The sequence below is a fragment of the Mastomys coucha genome, unplaced genomic scaffold (assembly GCF_008632895.1).
Source record: "Mastomys coucha isolate ucsf_1 unplaced genomic scaffold, UCSF_Mcou_1 pScaffold23, whole genome shotgun sequence".
Lineage (NCBI taxonomy): Eukaryota > Metazoa > Chordata > Mammalia > Rodentia > Muridae > Mastomys > Mastomys coucha.
The window spans coordinates 15,012,105-15,027,659 of NW_022196906.1; the positions used below are offsets into that span (position 1 = coordinate 15,012,105).

General features: G+C 51.3%; 2 protein-coding genes and 2 non-coding genes across 5 annotated transcripts; 3 read left to right on the forward strand and 1 right to left on the reverse strand.

Annotated features, from left to right (window-relative positions):
• Positions 1 to 1,633: 1,633 nt before the first annotated feature.
• Positions 1,634 to 9,143, forward strand: LOC116072967 (suppressor of SWI4 1 homolog). Of its 2 annotated transcripts, XM_031344579.1 has the most exons (14): positions 1,652 to 1,781; positions 1,871 to 2,041; positions 2,641 to 2,742; positions 2,933 to 2,983; positions 3,073 to 3,243; positions 3,843 to 3,919; positions 4,100 to 4,207; positions 4,292 to 4,415; positions 4,497 to 4,575; positions 4,660 to 4,789; positions 4,867 to 5,033; positions 5,119 to 5,199; positions 6,262 to 6,435; positions 6,603 to 9,143. In XM_031344579.1, exons 1-14 carry the CDS (start codon positions 1,764 to 1,766, stop codon positions 6,626 to 6,628), a joined length of 1,479 nt encoding a protein of 492 aa, XP_031200439.1. In that variant the 5' UTR covers positions 1,652 to 1,763; the 3' UTR covers positions 6,629 to 9,143. The 2 variants fall into 2 exon arrangements, with proteins under 2 accessions (XP_031200440.1, XP_031200439.1); XM_031344580.1 differs by lacking the exons at positions 6,262 to 6,435; positions 6,603 to 9,143 and having other exon boundaries at positions 1,634 to 1,781; positions 5,119 to 5,464.
• Positions 2,789 to 2,871, forward strand: LOC116074148. The gene has a single exon (XR_004112106.1). It is a non-coding gene; the product is annotated as a small nucleolar RNA SNORD105 (small nucleolar RNA).
• On the forward strand, positions 3,953 to 4,032 carry LOC116074153. Its single transcript, XR_004112109.1, has one exon. It is a non-coding gene; the product is annotated as a small nucleolar RNA U105B (small nucleolar RNA).
• Eif3g (eukaryotic translation initiation factor 3 subunit G) lies at positions 7,093 to 11,081 on the reverse strand. Its single transcript, XM_031344581.1, has 11 exons — positions 10,979 to 11,081; positions 10,814 to 10,860; positions 10,559 to 10,642; positions 10,363 to 10,451; positions 10,169 to 10,228; positions 8,720 to 8,824; positions 8,432 to 8,621; positions 7,880 to 7,987; positions 7,609 to 7,745; positions 7,414 to 7,520; positions 7,093 to 7,184 (listed from the first exon to the last, which is right to left on the reverse strand). Exons 1-11 carry the CDS (start codon positions 10,996 to 10,998, stop codon positions 7,169 to 7,171), a joined length of 963 nt encoding a protein of 320 aa, XP_031200441.1. The 5' UTR covers positions 10,999 to 11,081; the 3' UTR covers positions 7,093 to 7,168.
• Positions 11,082 to 15,555: the final 4,474 nt, after the last annotated feature.

Sequence of the window (15,555 nt, forward strand, 5' to 3'; positions counted from 1 at the left end):
GGAGCCAGTGTGCCCAGGATCAGGACTTCATCTTTATTCATGGAAGGTGGGGTGATAGGATACTCACTTAGGGTCTGTTAAGGACCTCAGAATAGAGGAATTGTTGTTAAAATACAACAGATGGGAGGCAAACTAGCAGAATGAGGAAGAGAAAAGTGAGATAGGAATAAAGGAAGGAAATGGAAGCAAGGAAGAAAGAGACCATGAAAGAGTCAACCTAAACTAAAGATGTCTGAAAAACAGAAGGAAATCCAATATTGGTAAGCTTACTGTACAATAAAATTGGCTGGAGAGCCAGCTCAGGGATAAGAGCACTGGCTGCTCTTACAGAGGACCCAGGTTCAATTCCTACCACCCACATGGCAGCTCACAACCATCTGTAACTCCAGTTTCTTTTTCAGGATGTCCTCTTCCTGCTTCCACAGTCACAGAAGTGGCATACAAACATCTGTGTATGCAAAATACCTATGAGCATAACACAATAATAGTTTAAAACATTTTAGAGGTCTAGCAAGTTGACTCAGTGAGTAGAGAAACCTACCACCAAGTTGAGGATCTGAATTCCATCTTCAGGCCTCATAGGGCAGGAGAGAACCAATTCTTAAAAATTACCCTCTGAGACGGGCAGTGGTGGCACGTGTCTTTAATCCCAGCCCTTGGGAGGTAGAGGCAGGCGGATTTCTGAGTTCGAGGCCAGCCTGATCTACAGAGTGAGTTCCAGGACAGTCAGGGCTATACAGAGAAACCCTGTCTCTAAAATCAAAAATATAAGAATAATAGTAGTAGTAGTAGTAGTAGTAGTAGTAGTAGTAGTAGTAGTAAAAAATAAATCTTTTTAAAAGGGGGTTGCGGGCTGGCGAGATGGCTCACCGGGTAAGAGTACTGACTGCTCTTACGAAGGTCCTGAGTTCCTATCCTAGCAACCACGTGGTGGCTCACAACCACCCATAATGAGATCTGATGCCCTCTTCTGGTGTGTCTGAAGACAGCGTGCAGGGCCGGAACCAGCAGCGGGAATGAGCAGGGCGGGCAGAGGTCCTGAGTTCACTCCCATCAGCCATATACATGATGGCTCACGGCTATCTGTACAGCTACAGTGTACTCATACACATAAAATAAATAAAATACATCTTTAAAAAAAAAATTACCCTCTGACCTCATATACGCCACCACAGACAATAAATAAATACAATCTATTTGGAGAGGGGGTGGAATGGTGGTACTTGTCTTTAGTTCCAGATCTTGGAAGATCGGAAGACCCAGGCCTACGGATCTGTGTGAGTTTAGCCAACCAGGAATGGTGGCACATGCCTCTAATCCCAGCGCTCAGCATATGCGTGTGGATCTCTGTTAGTTGCAGGTCAGCGTGGGCTGCGTGAGGTTCTGTTTCAGAATAAAAAAACTGCCTGAAAGGCCAAAAAATGGGGGGAGGGGCGGGGAAGGTGTAGAGAAAAAGTCGCACGCCTTGCTGAAGCGTTCAGGGTAAGGATTCGAACCCTCAAATGACTGTGAGGCCCCTCTCATTTCTGGAGAAAGGATCAGGGCGGACATCTTCATAACAATCCTTTTTGCCACCCGGAACTAAGCGCCGCTGGATAACGTCCCTAGCCGGCACGCAGGAAGTGGGAAGAGCTACAAGCCGAGCGGCACCGGAAATTGGCCCCACAGCTCGTAAAGTCCGTCCTCTTTGAGTCTCCTGCACGGAAGTGAGCGGTGTGCGCCGGAAGCGAAGACAGAGGCTGCCTCGTGGGCAAGCAGGCAGCATGGGGCAGTCCGGGCGGGTGAGGCGCGGCGGCCCGGGCGGGCGTGGGGCGCTGGTGGGGTCGCGAGCGAAGCCTGGGCGCTCACCGCCTGCCTGTCGTCCCCGCAGTCCCGACATCAGAAGCGCGCTCGTGCCCAGGCGCAGCTCCGCAACCTCGAGGCCTACGCCGCACAACCGCACTCGTTCGTGTTCACGCGAGGCCGAGCGGGTCGCAGTGTCCAGCAACTCAGCCTGGATGTACGGCGGGTCATGGAACCTCTCACCGCCACCCGTCTGCAGGTCTGCATCCCTCAGCCCTTCAGCTCCGGTCTCGGGGCTCGGCATCTTGGCGAGGACACGTGGGGCCAGGAGCAGGACTTGGGGTAGATGCAGTAGCAGAGCGCCTGCCTTCCACGAGGGAGGCCTTGGCTGAAACCCCAGCACTGCTGATCCAGGCATAATGGCGTACAGGCGAAATCTGGAATAGAACGGAGGGGGAGAGTACCATAGAGACCCATCTAGACCCAACGGAGTGAGGTCTCGTGTTAAAAATAAATAAATAAATAACGTCGTACGTTGGGGGCAATCGCTAGGTGACTCAGCGGGAAAAGGAGCTTTCGGTTAAACTGTAGTTCAATTCCTGTGCCCCACGTAGAGGAGGGGGTGAAACGGCTCCTGCAGGATTGTCCTCTGACCTCCATCTGTGCGCCCCTACCCGCTTGCACAAAAAATACTTTTTAAAAATTATGTTTGAGTGCCGGGGCTATAGTTTAGGGATACAGGTAGGACCCCAATACTTCCAGAAAGAGGAGTGCGGTCAGAAACGACGTCTCAGAATCATCAGATTAAGCTTCTCCGCTTAGTCAGTGTCTGTGTCCATTTCTTTCTCCACTTATCAGGTTCGAAAGAAGAACTCACTGAAGGACTGTGTGGCAGTGGCCGGCCCCCTGGGGGTCACACACTTTCTTATTTTGAGCAAAACAGATAACAGTGTATACTTGGTGAGTGGGCACCACACCCTCTCTTCCCCTCCCTGAGCCCCAGCTGCTCCTGTCTCATGATGAGCCCACTGCCCTGAGCTGTTGTGATGCTGGCTTCAAAGTAAACGCTCTGAAGCAGAGGAGCAAGGCTCTCTCTTTGCCCCACCGGCTAGCCAGACCCCTGCACCCTCACCCTACCTTTCTTTGGCAGAAGCTGATGCGTCTCCCAGGAGGCCCCACTTTGACGTTCCAGATCAACAAGGTGAAGAAGGGTAGCTGTGAGAGCTCTGCTTGCCTGGGGAGGGCCCTGGTCACACAGGCGGTCCTTAGCTCTCTTCTCCCTTCTTTCAGTACACACTAATACGGGACGTGGTCTCTTCCCTGCGTAGACACCGGATGCATGAGCAGCAGTTTAACCACCCGCCCCTCCTGGTGCTCAATAGCTTCGGCCCCCAGGGCATGCACGTCAAACTCATGGCCACCATGTTCCAGAACCTGTTCCCATCCATCAACGTGCACACGGTAGGCCACATCTGTGACAGCTACTGGCAGGCAGGGCTTGGGCAGTTGGAGAGGGAGTGGGTACTGCAGACCACATGTTAGGTCTCCAACTTTGAGGCTGACGCTGGGCTTGAACTTCTTCTGATCTTCCGTCTCTTCTGTGCCTAGTACACCTTGAGAGGTGTACAGCTTATTCTTTAGGTGTTGGTAATTAAACTTGGGTATTACACATTGTAGACCAGCACTCTGCTAACTAAGTCATATCCCTGCCCCTTATTCTCAATTTAAGGTCGTGTGTTAGACCAGGCCAGGATTAGACTTGTGATCTTTTTTGCATTAGCCACCCAGCAGGACGAGACTTGGCTGCAGAGCTTCAGGTGCTAACCTTGGCACTGGTGGTTCTCAGATTAGGCTCCTTACAAGGTCTTACGGTTGGCTTTGGTGGCCCCTGCAACTGAGACTTTAGCCAGTGCTGCAGACAGTCTGAGGACCCCGGTTGTCGCCCTAACACCTGGGGCATCCGTAGTGCCTTCTGCAGACAGACTGCTGGAGAACGCTAGTACTCCTTCCCAGGCTAAGTCCCCAGGCGGCTCACGGGTACCTCTTGCCTCTGCCCCCAGGTGAACCTGAACACCATTAAGCGCTGCCTCCTCATTAACCACAATCCCGACAACCAAGAGCTGGACTTCCGACACTAGTGAGTGTTGGTGGGATGGACTCAATGTGGGATACCCATGCACTTGATGAGAATTCTGCAGCTGAGACTGTGTGATTGCTCAGACTCAAAGTAAACGCCCTGATGCATGTACAGGAGAGGGCAAAGAGCTGACCTGGGACCCCATGACCCTTCACCTCTCCCTCTCCTCCGGCTTTGCAGCAGCATCAAGGTGGTCCCCGTGGGTGCAAGCCGGGGCATGAAGAAACTCTTACAGGAGAAGTTCCCTAACATGAGCCGACTGCAGGACATCAGTGAGCTGCTGGCCACGTAAGAAAGCGGGTGGGTGGCAGCTGCACCTGGGTCCTAGAGCTGGCCTGTGGAGCCCCCAAGATAACCTGTTGTCCTACACAGGGGTGCGGGGCTGTCAGAAAGTGAGGCGGAGCCAGACGGAGAACACAATACCACAGAACTACCCCAGGCTGTGGCTGGCCGTGGCAACATGCAGGCCCAGCAGAGTGCCATACGACTTACAGAGGTGAGGGGTGGCTATGGTGGCCCTCATAGCTCCCAGTCCCAAAGCTAGCCTGACTCTCTTCCCATTCCCATGTGTTGCCAGATTGGGCCCCGGATGACACTGCAGCTCATTAAGATCCAGGAGGGTGTTGGGAACGGCAATGTCCTCTTCCACAGTTTTGGTGAGGGGACAGGGTGAGGCCAGCCCATGAGACCAGTGTTCAGTCCCACTGTGACCTTGACAGATGTCTGGTCCTTCCTCACAGTACACAAGACCGAGGAGGAGCTGCAGGCCATCCTGGCAGCGAAGGAAGAAAAGCTAAGACTGAAGGCGCAGCGTCAGAACCAGCAGGCTGAGAACTTGCAGCGCAAGAAGGAGCTGCGTGAAGCCCACAAGTATGCAAAGACACTGGACAGAAAGGGTTGGGAGCAGGGAGTCTGGGCAGGCTGACGCCAACACACTCTCCCTCCAGGAAGAAGAGCCTGGCAGGCATAAAGCGAGCCCGTGCAAGGGCTGATGGTGACAGTGATGCTGAGGACCCAGGAGCACCACCAGAGGCAGTGGGGGCAAGCCAGCCTGAAGATGAAGAGGATGATGCCGAGTATTTTCGCCAGGCTGTGGGCGAGGAACCTGATGAAGGTGTTGTGGGACAGGGTCTGCTGGTGACACCTGGGCCCGCCCATTTCACTTTTTCTGAGGACCTTAACCATTTCTCTCCCTACAGACTTGTTCCCCACAGTGGCCAAGCGGAGACGGCAGGGGGCACCTCTGGGCAAGAAGCATCGAAGGAAGGAGCAGAGGCCTGGTAATAAAGGCCGGGGTCAGGGTGGCAACTGGCGGGTTCTGAAGCTGAGTGGTAGATCCCAGAGAGTCAAGACCAAGATGAGACCTAGAGCCACACACCAGGACTCAGGTCCAACATCAAGGAGACGAACCTGAACCTGCCTGGCAGTGGGTGGACTATGGATGCCCCAGATTGGGGCCCGGAAGCTGCCCTGATCCAGTGCAGTCCGGTTTCCTTTCATAAAGGAACTGCCCAGTTCTTACCTCCAATAAACCTGAACATGTCACTTTTTGAGTCTTCTCTCTGCTTGGGGCAGGGCAGAGCTAGCAGTACTTGGATAGTACAAGGAGGAAGTGGGCTAGGTAGCAAGTGTCACTCTGACTGGCAAGTACAGACAAGTGACCAGACTACTAGGAACTCAGGCAGGACCTTGTATATATAGCCCAGAAGCTGCAGTGAGGATTGTCTGCCCCCTTCAGGTGTGCTCTATGAGGCTAACCAATGCCATACCAGGTGCCAGCTCAGAGGGACATTAAAGGAAAGGATGATGGGAGGGTACTAAGGGAGTTTAAGGTGGCCTGGCCAGGTGTAAGCACAACACTGCACCTGGCTCTTAAAGGCCGCTTGCTGGGAGGGGAACCATGTAAGACTTTGTAAATTGGGAGCAGAGTTTGGAATGGTAAGGCTACAAAATGGATACCCCCTCTCTGGTATCTTGGGTACCCTCTGGTGGCTTTGGGGGACCTAGCAACTTCAGGAGGGGAGTGTTCTGATACAACTGCTGAGTAGTGATGGCAAGCAAGCTTCTGTACCGACTCAGTACAGGGTCCTGCACCTACCCGGCCTTGTTTCCAAGTCAGATATTACCCTGCCTGCAGGTAACTTGTTCTGCCCACAAAAGCACTAACTGCTCTTCCAGAGGTCCCAAGTTCAATTCCCAGCAACCACAGGGTGGCTCACAACCATCTGTAATGGGATCTGATGCATTCTTCTAGTGTGTGTCTGATAACTTATTTAAAAGTACTTGGAAGCTGCTGGCAAGTACAAGTTTTCAGGACTTCCTCTGGCTCATCCTGATTGCAGGATTCCTCTTGGCAGTGGCCTGGCCCCCAGCTGTAGTCTTCTGTGCAGATAGCAGTCAGCAACCTGTTCTATGCACTAACACTGCCTCCTCTGGCTGCCTATTTCTACCCTCCTCAAAACTGGAGCTTCAGCGATGTGGCATGCTGCCTGGAGCAATTTGTCTCCACCTGCAAGGTACTCAGTGACATCTTTAGCACCTTTATCAGCCTCAGCTGATACATGGTGATTGTGGACACCTTCTTTACAGACACCTGCAACCCAAACACACCTGGGCTGTCAGTGTTGCCAGCTGGGTCATGGCCATCCTGTGTGCTGCCCCCATGCTTACTTTCTCCTACCAGAAACTGCCTCAACAGACTTGCGGTAATGGCAATCTTAACGCCTGTGTTAAGAACGGAGGAGAGCCAGCCAGAGGTCTTCAGAACCTACAGCTTGATCCTGGCAGGCATAGGTGGCTTCCTGCCCCTGCTGCTCACACTAATGGCCTACAATTTCCTGGGGCTTGTGCTACACAACCACGGCACGACCACAGCCCAGAAGCTGCATGCTGCTGGTGACCAGCAGTGTGGCTCTCCATGCCTGCTCTTATGTGCCCTACCACCTCACACAAGTGCTGAATGCAGATGCCAAGTTGTGCTGGATGGCTGGCTACCCCTGCTTCTCCAATAAGATGCAGGCTGAACAAGAGCTGGGGCCCTTCTTTGGAGACCTGACAACATGCATCCTTATGCCCTTGGCCACATGCTTGGCCCCTTGCTCTCCATGGCCAGCTACAGCCACACACACCCCCAGCCCTCCAGAGGGAGACCCATGAAAACAAGCAGGACACAGTGTATTTAGAGTATGTTTACTGGAAGCTTTCTGTCCCTGAGGATCTGGACGACAGCAGCAGGTAGCAGATGTCTTATTAATTCGTTGATGGCCTGGAAAGAGGGAGGGAGGTGGTAAGGATGCAGGTGGGGACTCATGATCCTGGACATTATCTGAGACTGTACTCACACACCAGGGAACCCCTGGCCTTGCCTGCTTAGGACCAATAGCATCATGCCTGGCAAGGTGTTTCTCAGAGAATAAAGGACCTTCCTTCAGACAGGTCTGGCAACCACAGAACTGAGCTAGGGAGAATGTGGAAAGGGGTAGGAGGGTTCTTACTTGGCCCACTCGACATTGAGGATAAGATGGTCGTAGCCAAAGCCAGACACCCCTGCAATGGCACGTGCAGCATCCTCCCGGCGGTGAAAGCTGATAAAAGCAAAACCCTGTGGGCCAGGGACATGGAGGTGGTTAAGAAGTGGGTCACGGGACCCTTTCTCTCCAGCTACTCACTCCTCAGCCCACCTCACCCACCTTTGACTGCCCAGTGGTCTTGTCCTTGGCCAAGTAGATTCGGGAGATGGAGCCAAAAGGCCGGAAGAGTTCCTGCAAGTCAGTCTCACGAGTGTCCTCAGACAGGTTAGTGACACGGATGGTGGCATTGTCGTCAGCTTTGTGGGCAGGGCAGGGCAGGGAGAGGTAGCAATGAGAAGATGCCATAGCTGGACCCCATGCCCACAATGCAGGCGTAATTACAGAGTATCTAGTTATCCACTTGCCACCCGGGTCTTCCTGCTCTCCTCACCTCTGCGGTTTGGCTGCATAGACTCCCCACGGCGGCTGGCTCCGTCCCGGAGACTAGGGGGCACATACTTCCCTGTCTTGTTCTGGGCAGCCTGCACGGGCTCCAGCTCTGGAAAGCAGCAGACATAAGGATTACTCAGCCCCAGACCCCAGGTGTGGACACCCAGACATCTCCAGGAAGCTACCACCCTTCAACGTCTCTACGGACGGACGACGTGAGCAAAATGAACAGCCACAGGACATCCACAGCCCAGCACTGCAGAGCCCCACAAGCTAGAGCATAGCAGCCTGGCAGCACCCAGACTATAGGCACACAGTGAGACAGTGAGCAGTAAAGCTCTGTCCCAGTCACAGGACACCACATTACAGCCAACTGAGCCCAGCACACGCATGGGCGTGGCCTGAATAGATGTGCACATACATACATATATACATGCACATCCAAATTAGAGTCACACATCAGAGTGACCATGCCTGAAGCCACTCAAACTCAGCCATAGGTAATGTAGGGAAGGAGAACAGTGAGGCCCTCCCAGGTGCCCCACACCCACACCTCCTGGCAGTTTCTCCTTCTCCCCAGTAGACAGGCCCAGTTGCTCAGCCAGCTCCTTCTGCATGGGTCCTAGTGTGTCCTTGTAGGGGCAACGGGTGGTCCAATGGTCGCCCTTGCAAATGCGGCAAGACACAATCTTCTGGCCCTTGAGCTTGTTCATTGGGTCCTCCTCCTCCTGACAGTTTAGGTCCTGGTGGGAAACAGGGGGGGACAGCTCAGAGGGGGCTGCCGTGTCCTGCCCACACCACCCCCGCTGCGTTTCTCAAGCTCCAGCTTCACCCTGCTCACCTCTTTGCTAGTGATGAATGTCATGGAGACGTCATCACTGACTGTAGTAGTGGCCACATTGGGCCCCGGTGGGTCAAACTCTGAGTTGCCAAACTTCTTCCAATTCTGGGCTCCCAAAAAACAATGGGAAGAAGTGAGGAAAAGACAGGAAGATCTTGCAGTGGGTACCCCAGACGGACAACCATTCTGGGGCCTTGAATCCTATGATCTAGTCTCCCTAGAGGCCTTCTGTGTGATAACAGTGACAATACGCATTTCCTAAACTAGACACGGTGGTACACAACTGTCGCCCCAACACTTGCCTGGTGCAAACAGGAGATCCTGAGCTGCAGGTCATCCTCAGCTCAAAACCACAGGCTCAAAACCAGCCTGAGCTATATGAGGTCCTATCTAAATAAATAAATAAAACCGTGCTGGTGTGATAGCTCAGTGTGACAAAGTGCAGTATACTTTGTAACTCTCGTATAAAAAGTTGAGTATAGGGCTCAATTGTGCCACTGGCAGTTTCTGGGCAGGTCCATGGGCCAGCTCCCATCAGGAATGAAGGAAGGATCACCCAGATCTTAGGAACCCTGAGCTAGTTAAACCTGAAACTCATTTCCTTCCTGTAAAATGGAAACCACAAAGCTTCCTGCCTCGCTAAGAAGAGACTGAGAAGTCATGTCTTGCTGAGTGGCTGGCATGGAACAATGCTCTCAAGTGCTGCCGTCCTTCCTCCACAAGCCCTCACCCCTCAAAAACAGAGGCTGCTGGCTTCTTCACGTAGATGGGTCAAAGGACAAAGAGTCTAGGTCAGGATTCAGGAGGCTGAGGCAGAAGCATTTAGAATGAAGGCTAGAGCACCTCAAAAATAACAAGCCAGGAAGTGGTGGCACTGCCATTAATCCTATGGCTTGGGAGGCAAAGGCATGTGGATCTGAGTTTGAGGCCAGCCTGGTCTACAGAGAGAGTTCAGGAAACCTAGGGCTACACAGAGAAACCTGTCTAGAAAAAACAAACAATAAAACTCAAGAGAGCTGGGTATGTCTCAGTACAGTATCTGTCACGAGAGTGCCCATCAGAGTTTGATCCCAAACACCCACAATGGAAAACTGTGCACAGAAGCATGTATTCCCAGTGTAGGCCAGATGTGAAGTAGAGACAGCAGGACCCCTGGGGGTTAGTGTCCAGCAAGCCTAGTCTAGTTCCTAATATGGAGAGACCATCTCAAACCAAAAGTGTAATGTGCTGTGTGCTGGGGGAATGATACTGTGCACACCCACACACAAAAGGAGAATAATAAAAAAATAAAAAATAAAAGTGAGTAAAGTATTTTCAAAAATCTAACCTCATCTACTCCTGGGCCCTAAACTTTCAAGGCCTAACACTAAAACTGTATTCAACATCAACAAAAAGGGGATCCCAACTCCTAGGGAACACCTCCAACCCCCAAATGCATTAGAATCTCACCTTTCTCCTTGCCACAGCCTTTGATGCCTTCCGGGTCTCAATCCTGAAGGTTCTGACAATCTGAAGATGGAAAAGAGTACTTCCAGAGTCTCAGGCCCTGCCTCAGCCATCCAAAGCACTGATAGCATCCCCTCACCACCGATCTGACCCCTGAACACAAAAGCACTGAGCATATGCGCCTACTTCAACCTCACCTTGAACTTCTTCCCATCTTCCTCTATCTTGTACTCAGTCACCGTCTTTATGTTCCCATTGATGACTTCCTTGGGAGGTGGCAGTGGGTCTGGAGGAAGATGACAGAAACTGACTCCCGGGTAATGGGGACTGGCTGAAAAGCAGGCTTGAGAGTCGGAAGGGAGAAGAGAGAAGACAGGGATGGACGTCGCTCACCTCCGGGCAGTAACTCGGGCTCTGGACTGGTGTCACCGGTGGGCAGAGGGATTCCTTTCAGGAGCTCGCTGGTGACACACTTGTCTGCCAGAGGGGATTCGCGGAGGAAGGTAAAGTGAGACACAGGGCTGGGACTTTCAAGCCAGCGTGCGTGCGTGCGTGCGTGCGTGTGTGTGTGTGTGTGTGTGGGGGGGTGTCTTTGAGGGTTGCAGCGGGGCACAGGGCAGGGCGAGCGGCCCGCGCACAAGCACTCACCGTCCTCTCCCTCCTCTTCCACCTGGTCGGCCCAGCTGGGCTTCGAGCTGCGGGGACAGGAGATGGGTGAGCGGGTCCCGGCTTCCGCGCCGCCCAGACCACCACACAGCCCAGAGCCGCCCCCTCACAGCCTCTCTGGCGACCCCGCCGCCACCCCACACTTACTCAAAGTCGCCAGTCGGCATCTCGAAGTCTAACTCCACGCAGCTCCCAGCCCGGGTAAAGACCGGAAGCCTGGGTAAAAGAGGCTTCCGGTGTCGTGGCCGCAGCCTAGAGAGTCTAGACTGCGGTGATCACAGCGCCTCCCTGCGGGCAAAGGTGGACACGCGCACCGCTGAGATCCAACCTGGAAAAGGGGTCCGGAAAAGAGCTTCGAAGAACTTTTTGTTGTTGTTGTTGTTGTTTTGGAGTTTTTGTTTTGTTTTGTTTTGTTTTTTTTTCGAGACAGGGTTTCTCTGTTTAGCCCTGGCTGTCCTGGAACTCACTCTGTAGACCAGGCTGGCCTCAAATTCAGAAATCCTCCTGCTTCTACCTCCCAAGTGCTGGGATTAAAGGCGTGCGCCACCACTGCCCAGCCTTTTTTAAAATTTGTTTTTCCTCTTTTGGGTGATGGGGCTAGAAGTCAGTGTCTCACTCTATAGCTAGGATATCCAGTAACTCCCCACAATCCTCCTGTCTCAACTCCAAAAGGCTGAAATTACAGGCTCATGAGCATTATTCCCAGGGTGGCCTTGAACACGAGACTGTCCTAAAACTCTTGATGTACCCCAGCTGGCCTTGAATTCATTGCAGTCTTTCCACTTCACTCTCGTAAGTGCTGGGAATACGAACATGAGACCACCACACCTGAAACTCTCCCCTTTCCTGGAAGATTAGTTTTCAGCCACCAGTAATCCCAATGCTAGAGGTGGAAACTGGAAGAAAATCATGAGTTAAAGGCCATCTTTAACTACCTCTTCGATTCCAGGCTAGCCTGTGCTACATGAGATTCTGTCTCCAAAACTGGAACCCTGGGGTCTTGCTTTGTTCCCTAGGCTTGCCCCTGAACTCCTGAATGCAAGCAATTCACAAATAGCTGGAACTATAATTGTATGCCAACAAGCATGGCTGAAAAGCACATGTATCTAGAATGCCTTTGCCCCATATTGTTTGGAGGATACTGGCATTCTGGCCTGTTGATGAAGAAGAAACAGACTTAGACCAAACCCCTCTGTCCTGTGCTAGGACATCCTTTTTTTTTTTTAAGACTTATTTACTTATTTATCATATGTAAGTACACTGTGCTGACTTCAGACACCCAAGAAGAGGGCATCAGATCTCATTACAGATGGTTGTGAGCCACCATGTGGTTGCTGGGATTTGAACTCAGGACCTCTGGAAGAGCAGTTGGTGCTCTTACCTGCTGAGCCATCTCTCCAGCCGAGGACATCCTTTCTATGAAACAAGAAGCTAGTTGGTCCCCTGTGCTTCCTTTTCTGTGTAGCATGCTAGGTTTTATCAGACAACCTTGTGTGTGCATTTGGACTATTTGAAGACACCATGCTTGTGCATGTACAAACCCTTATGCCACACAGCACACATGTGGAGGTCAGAGGACCCTTTGCAGGCTGTCTGTCCTTCCACTATGTGGGTGCTGGGATTGAGCTCAGGCCTTCAGGCTTGGCAGCAAGCCTCCTGTTGGGGTCCAGCAGTCACTTCACAAACCACACAAACCCCACAGTCTCGCTGGGCAGTGGTGGCACGCGCCTTTAATCCCAGCACTTGGGAGGCCGAGGCAGGCAGATTTCTGAGTTCGAGGACAGCCTGGTTTACATAGTGAGTTCAAGGACAGCCAGGGCTACACAGAGAAACCCTGTCTCGAAAAACCAAAAAAAACAAACAAAAGACAAAAAACCAAAAACGAACCCCAGTCTCAGACAGGGGCAGTCTACTGAGCATGCGCCCCAGGACCGCTTGACCAGGGCCGCGGTCCAGATTCAGGACCTGAACTGTGATCCCTGACTTATGATCCTGCAGGGTTTTTTTTGGGGGGGGGCGGGGGTTTCGAGACAGGGTTTCTCTGTGTAGCCCTGGCTGTCCTGGCACTCACTCTGTAGACTAGGCTGGTCTCAAACTCAGAAATCCGCCTGCCTCTGCCTCCCAAGCGCTGGGATTAAAGGTGTGCACCACCACCACCCAGCAATATGGAAGTCTTATTCCAAAGTTTCTTATATTGGTGCAGTTCTCTCTCTCTCTCTCTCTCTCTCTCTCTCTGTCTCTCTCACCTTACTTTATTTATATAAATATACTGGAGCTGTCTTCAGACACAATCAGATCCCATTACAGATGGTTGTGAGCCACCATGTGGTTGCTGGGAATTGAACTCAAGACCTCTGGAAGAGCAGTTGGTGCTCTTAACCACTGAGCCATCTCTTTAGGCAGCGGTTCTCTTTTATGTTGTGGTCCAATCCAGGGACAGCTTATAAAGGCAAATACCATAAAAATTTATATATGGTTCAGGAAGTGCTGTTGAAGTGGGTGTTCCTATTGGCAGAAAATCTGACACAATCTTCATTTACTTGACAAGAGCTTAGCACTGGAGATAGTTTAAGGTGGCAGGAATGGAGCTTGTAACATGTTTGTGCAGCTAAGGAGGTATTGGGACCTAGGTAAAATATTAAGGTCTAGATAAAATGTTAAGGCCCAGGTAACTGTTACCTGGCTAGTTTACCGTTATAAGGAAACTTTCTAATGCCAAGCTTGATTACATATTCTGTTACACTCTGTGCCCTTGGAAACCAATCATGACAGAAGTTAGAACTGCTTTTGGACTCCAAGTTGTGCGTGTCTGTTTGGGATGCTGGTGGAGGATGAAAAGCAGGGAGTTGTGCACACTAGTAATGACCTACATTCCCAACACTCGGAGCTTGTATCTTGGGCTGGCAAGATGACTCAGTGGGTCAAGGTGCTTTCCACAAGCCTGTCAACTTGAGTTCAACCCCAGAACCCAGCTGAGGGGAGGAGAGAACTGACTCTTGCAGATTGTACTCTGCACATTCCACACGTATGCCATGGCGTGTTCTCACACACTGAATTGTGGTGGAATTCCTGTGGAATCATAGTATCTAGGGCGAGCATCAGAGTGAAACGCTGTTTTCTAGATGTACTTGGACCCTGAAGAAATCTTCGAGACTGTTCAAGATTCAGTCCACAGAGGCTGGATTCCCCTGCTCCCAGCCAGGCCAACATTCGTCTTTGAGTGGCTATCTTCCTTCCATGGACCCTCAGGTAACAGAATGGAATTAGATGAGGTCAGGCAACATCCAAGGATGGTATGGCCATAAGGGGAGGTTGGTTAGCTAACTTACATTCCCTTTTTACTGTTGTTCTAAGGATGCAATAAACAAAAAGGTCAATTTCAGTGCTAGGAAGGCAGAGGCAGAAAATCCGAGTCTGAAGTCAGCTGGGAATGAGGAAATAGAGTGGGGTCTTGACTCAAGTACCACACAGAAAACAAACTGAAGAGTTAGTGCTAGGGCTTGGTCCTCCATGATGGAGAACAAAGTCGCCTTAAGGTTTTTTTGTGGTGCCTTACTGTGTTTTCTTGTGAGAAAAACTTCTTGCAGTAGCCACTAACTAGAAGGCAGAGTAGAGCAGCCAGAGAAGGAAGGAGGCTGGGGAACCAAGGAGAGAATCCCAGCTGCAAAACCACCATTTAGAAAGGGGGTGGGGGGTACAGCACACACCAGGCTGAGGCAGGAGATGGCTGAGGCCATCTCAAGATCAAGGCCAGCCTGGGTTACAAGGCAACACCCTGTTTGTAATGAAATTAAAAGAAAAACAGGGCCAGGCGGTTTTTAAAGGTACAAAACTAAAATACTGATAGGATTTCTCCTTGGAACCGAGTAGTTTCGCTCGTGACAAACTGTATGCGAAGACTCACACACCGGTTGGAAGGCTGTGTAGTGGAGAGGAGGGGCTGCATACACCTGTCATCAGCTCAGGTAAGAGCAATGAGCCTCCAAAGGCTGCTTGCACTGCACAGTGAAAACTTATTAGATAAATAAATAGTGTTGCTCCTTTTCTGGGGAGCAGAGTCTGGTGCTTTGGCTGGCCTCAAACTTGCTTACGTAACTGAGCATGACTTCAAGCTATTGATCCTCCTACCTCCACCTCCCTAGTACTAGGATGACACGAACACTGCCACGGCTGGTTTCTCTCATGTTAGAAGTGGAGCCCAGTGCATGCTGGACAAGCTCTTAGTCAGGTTTCTCTCGATGTGATAAACACCATGACCAAAAGCAACGCAGAGAGGAAAGGGTTCATGTTGTCTTACAGCTTGTGGCCCTATACAGAATGAAGTTAAGGCAGGAACTTAAAGCCTAAAGAAGCAGCCATGGAGGAGAGCTTACAACCCAGGGCTTACACAGTTGGCTTTTAATTGTTTTGGAGTCTATCTCCAGTCTGGGGATTGGAAATTTAGACAAGGCTGGCCTCTAACTCAGAGATCCAACTGCTTCTCAGGTTTGGGATTAAAGGCATGAGCTGCCATGCTCAGTCCTTCATTTGAAAAGCAAAATAAAGCAAGGGATCACTGTGTAGACCAAGCTGGCCTTGAACTCATAGCAATGATCCACATCCCTCTGCCTCCGGAATGTAGGAATCATGGGTGTCTTCCATGCCTGATCCTTAAAACAAGTTTTTTTTTTCTTTGTTCTTTTCTTTCTTTCTTTCTTTCTTTCTTTCTTTCTTTCTTTCTTTCT